General features: G+C 34.9%; 1 protein-coding gene across 1 annotated transcript; it reads left to right on the forward strand.

Moving 5' to 3' along the window:
* The first annotated feature begins 572 nt into the window (after positions 1 to 572).
* Positions 573 to 4622, forward strand: LOC120204894 (2,3-bisphosphoglycerate-independent phosphoglycerate mutase-like). Its single transcript, XM_039204901.1, has 9 exons — positions 573 to 773; positions 1782 to 1909; positions 2046 to 2196; positions 2305 to 2508; positions 2651 to 3066; positions 3153 to 3345; positions 3534 to 3629; positions 3970 to 4125; positions 4265 to 4622. Exons 1-9 carry the CDS (start codon positions 609 to 611, stop codon positions 4427 to 4429), a joined length of 1674 nt encoding a protein of 557 aa, XP_039060832.1. The 5' UTR covers positions 573 to 608; the 3' UTR covers positions 4430 to 4622.
* The last annotated feature ends 391 nt before the right edge of the window (positions 4623 to 5013 follow it).

Consider the following 5013-nt stretch of genomic DNA (forward strand, 5'->3'; position numbering starts at 1 on the left):
AAACATCTCAAAAGACATAAAAAAGTGTCATAAAGATAAACTTATTAAAAAAAAGAAAATAAAGATGCAATATAAGAAAAAAAACGACAATAAAGAATATCGACGATCAACAATCAACATTAAAGTTGATGTCGTCGTCTATTAACAAAGATGAAAAAAAAAGAGAAGACCGACACCCTAATGAGAAAAAATTATATTTTTTTTTCTAAAAGTTTTAAATTTAAATAGTTACATACGTGAGTTTGTATACGATATTAATAATTAATTTTTTTTAAATAAATATCATATTATAATTATTTTAAAACTATTAAAATAAATAACTACCAATTATTTAATTTTAAATTTATATAAAAAATAATACTCTATTTTACCATTATATTATAGTGTTTCAAGCACAAGATAGCCGCTGAATTACCATGCTTTGTCTCCACGCCACCAGTTTTATTTTAAACTTTTAAAGGTCAAAACTTTGAATGCCTCATGATTCACGCCGTTGCCTTCTCCTCTCTCTCTCTCTCTCTCTCTCTATATATATATATATATATAGCCTCAATACCCTAGCAAGGAACTAGCAAAAGGAAACTAAAAGCAAGGTAAAGTTCACGACAATGGCGAGTTCAGGAGAGGTATCGTGGAAGTTAGAGGACCACCCAAAGCTTCCAAAGGGAAAGACCATCGCCGTCGTCGTTCTCGACGGCTGGGGTGAATATAAACCCGATCAATACAATTGTATCCATGTTGCCCAAACACCCACCATGGATTCCCTCAAACAGGTTATCTTTCTTTCTTTTCTTGTCTGTTTATATTTATGTTTTTAGATCTGGGATTTTCTATATTTTTGATTTGATAATCGTTGTCGATGATATTAATTGGTTTGGTATATAGATCTTATTCATTTATGCAAATATAACTTTCATCTTGTTTGAAAGCTTAATTTTTAGTTTTGGATTTATATTTTATCGGATTTTGATATTCCTATTTGTTTCTAGCTCTGTACATTTGAGTTAGATCCAGTTACACTGTGTAAAATTAATGAGTTTTACACTTATTTACAATCACAATCATTGGATTAAATCAGTAGCTGAGCTCTGGGCTTATTTTATCGGATTTTGATATTCCTATTTGTTTCTAGCTCTGTACATTTGAGTTAGATCCAGTTACACTGTGTAAAATTAATGAGTTTTACACTTATTTACAATCACAATCACAATCATTGGATTAAATCAGTAGCTGAGCTCTGGGCTTATGTTTTCACTACCCATATTTTCAGGCCCTAAATGTAATCTTATCCATTATTTATATTAATCCAATGATTGTAAATCAGCACTAGCTTTACACTATGTAACTGGATCCTATAGATATGTATATATGCATGTATGTAAGCTTGATTCCTTTAATTTAATTTTAAAATTATGAATCAAAATAACGCCAATAAATAATTAATTTAATTTAATTTTGTAGCTTATTATTACCATTTTGATTGTGTGATAAAATATGCAATTATTTTTTGTTATGTTATAAATTTATTGTACTCCTCTTTATACTTTTTTCTGCTATCTATCTATCTATATGTATATATGTATATATATATCCGTGTATATATGTATGTATGTAAGCTTGATTCCTTTAATTTGCGGGCACCATGAGGGTTGCTTTAAATTATGGGGATTTGTAAGTATTTTGCTTATGGACATTGTTGCAATCCTTTGATTCATAAAAGAACTACGGTATGCCATCATGTAATGAAGCTTAATTTGAGTGAAATTGACCTTGTTGAATAGGGTGCCCCAGAAAAATGGAGATTAATCAGAGCTCATGGAACTGCTGTAGGACTTCCAACAGAGGATGACATGGGAAACAGTGAAGTTGGTCACAATGCTCTCGGCGCAGGCCGCATTTTTGCTCAAGGGTAAGCTTATCTTCCTGATCTTAGCTTTATATATATATAGACGTGTATGTATGTTTATACCTATATGCTTGCTATCTTGTTGGCAAATTAACTGTGTTGCAGGTGTTCTAACATGTTAATTCATTGTGAACTGTAGGGCTAAGCTCGTTGATTTTGCTCTTGCCTCTGGTAAAATCTATGATGGGGAAGGATTCAAGTATATAAGTAAATCTTTTGAGAAGGGTACTCTTCACTTGATTGGATTACTTAGTGATGGAGGTGTTCACTCTCGGCTCGATCAGTTGCAGGTAATGTTTGGTGATTCCGGTTACTATCTTTTGAGGTTTGGCTTCTATAATGAATTCATTTTGTTTTCATAAGTTCAGTTATTAAATTTTATTTACCTTTTGATGCAGTTGTTGCTGAAGGGAGCTGGAGAGCGTGGTGCTAAAAGAATCCGTGTTCACATCCTCACTGATGGTCGAGATGTTTTGGATGGCTCAAGTGTAGGCTTTGTGGAGACTCTCGAGAGTGACCTCACAAACTTACGTGGGAAAGGTGTTGACGCCCGTATTGCGTCTGGTGGAGGTCGCATGTATGTCACAATGGACCGCTATGAGGTGAGAAATCATTTTCATAATTCTGAAAAGGATGTTGCACCAGCAATTTGCACTTGCTCTATTATCTCCTTTTTTTTCATTGATCTAAAAGATTTGTTTGAATTGATTAAGATGCTAAATTATGTGAGTGGATCTTTTGTAGAATGACTGGGATGTTGTGAAAAGAGGATGGGATGCTCAAGTTCTCGGTGAAGCCCCACACAAATTTACAAGTGCCGTTGAAGCTGTGAAGAAACTGAGGGAAAATGCCAATGACCAATACTTACCTCCCTTTGTCATTGTTGACGAGAACAAGGCTGTCGGACCAATAGTAGATGGTGATGCTGTTGTTACTATTAACTTCCGAGCAGATCGGATGGTTATGCTTGCTAAGGCACTTGAATATCAAGATTTTGACAAATTTGATCGTGTACGATTCCCTAAAATTCGTTATGCTGGAATGCTTCAATATGATGGTGAATTGAAGCTTCCGAGCCGCTACCTTGTTTCTCCTCCCGAGATCGATAGAACATCTGGTGAATATTTGGTGCATAACAGTATCCGTACATTTGCCTGCAGGTATGTTTAGGACAAGTCATTCTCATCCGCACTTCTGGTTTATTGGAATATTTGATATGTTAATTGCTTTCTTCGTTTATGGACAGTGAGACCGTAAAATTTGGCCATGTCACTTTCTTCTGGAATGGAAACCGCTCTGGGTGTTTCAAGCCTGAGATGGAGGAATATGTGGAAATTCCTAGTGATGTTGGCATTACATTCAATGTTCAACCTAAGATGAAAGCATTGGAGATCGGTGAAAAGGCTAGGGATGCTATTCTGAGTGGGAAATTTGAACAGGTGATGATAAATGGAATATTCTAAATAGGATTTTAATATTACTAAAGTTAATATATTTATTTAACACTGACTATTCTAACCATAACCAAAACCGAACCGATGTAAACGAACAACATTGGTTAAATCAGATTAATCGTATTTAACTATCTTTTGCTTAGCCTAGCTGAATGGTTTTTATATTGGTTTAGGTACGTGTGAACATACCAAACAGTGACATGGTGGGTCATACTGGAGATATCGAAGCTACGGTTGTGGCATGCAAGGCTGCTGATGATGCTGTCAAGGTATGATGGCTGAGTTCATTCTTTAATTGTTACCATGGAATTCTATTGATTTTACACCATTTTATGGATCATAATCAGTTTGCTTTGTTGCTAGTTAAAAAATGTATAAGATGAATTAGAATGCGGGTGTTTCTGAGCAGATGATTTTAACCGAGTTATCTATGTTTGACGTGTTTATCATCCATTATTGACACATACCGAAGCCATTTTATCGTCAAGTTGTATTTCATATCCAATTTTATTCTCAACCATAGCAACATTGTCTTGTACAAAGGCTTTTCTTACTCTACTTTTTGAATACAAAAAGGATTTTCTTGCTTGATTATATTGTTCGGTGCAGATGATCCTCGATGCTATCGAGAAAGTTGGAGGAATATATGTTGTGACAGCAGACCACGGCAATGCCGAAGACATGGTGAAAAGGAATAAATCTGGAGAACCTCTCAAGGACAAGGAGGGAAACCTCCAAATACTCACCTCCCACACTTGTCAACCAGTAAGTTTCCGAAATCTTTATTTAATAAATACTGGGTTTGTGAAGAAAAATGAATGGTCGCATTACCAAAATTTATATTCCCTTTTGATGGGTCGAAAGCTGTGCAATATCTGATGTATGTTATGGATGTTCTGGTTAGGTGCCTATTGCGATTGGAGGTCCGGGATTGGCACCCGGTGTTAGATTCCGCAATGACGTCCCTGATGGCGGACTTGCGAACGTGGCTGCAACCGTCATGAATCTTCATGGTTATGTAGCTCCCGACGACTATGAGCCAACACTCATCGAAGTTGTCGGGAACTAGGCTCGGCAATAGAACATTGCCTACATTTTTATATTCGCACTATTTTCGCAAGGCCGGTACCCAAACATCGATTTGGGAAGAAACAAAGTGGTTTAAATGTTATATTTTGGTAGACATTTGTGGCTGAGTTTTTTTCCATTGCTGTACGCTTAAGAAGTGACCTCATAATTTTCCCTTTTCATGGGGCAAAGGAGATTATTAGCTTTCTTTACTTGTATCTTTTAATTCTTTATTACATATTATATGTTTTTTTATTCAAATATTTGATTAAGATGAGATTTTTGTTGTAAATAATATAAATCCTAACATTAAATTTTAAATCCTAAAGTTTAAACTATCATTTCGCGCTTTTACCTGGAACATACACTCGCTCAAAATGGAATGCTCCGTCGAAGAAAAGGCTAAAGCTGTTAATGAAGTCTTTTTTAAATTAAGTCTAGTTTATGAAATCGAATCTAGTGTGTTAATAAAGTTTCTGTTTAAATTTAAGGGTAAAATATATAAATAGTGCCTGAACTTTTAGGGCATTTGTATTTTGATCACCCAGCTTTTGAAACTTACAATACAATCATCAAATTTTAGTT

Source organism: Hibiscus syriacus, unplaced genomic scaffold, assembly GCF_006381635.1.
Source record: "Hibiscus syriacus cultivar Baekdansim isolate YM2019G1 unplaced genomic scaffold, ASM638163v2 tig00011718_pilon, whole genome shotgun sequence".
Classification (NCBI taxonomy): Eukaryota; Viridiplantae; Streptophyta; class Magnoliopsida; order Malvales; family Malvaceae; genus Hibiscus; species Hibiscus syriacus.

Coding starts and splice junctions, on each gene's coding strand:
- LOC120204894 (XM_039204901.1), top strand. CDS start 609: ATGGCGAGTTCAGGAGAGGTATCGTGGAAGTTAGAGGACCACCCAAAG. Junction 1,910..2,045: donor GGCCGCATTTTTGCTCAAGG/GTAAGCTTATCT, acceptor TGTGAACTGTAG/GGCTAAGCTCGTTGATTTTG. Junction 2,197..2,304: donor CTCGGCTCGATCAGTTGCAG/GTAATGTTTGGT, acceptor CTTTTGATGCAG/TTGTTGCTGAAGGGAGCTGG.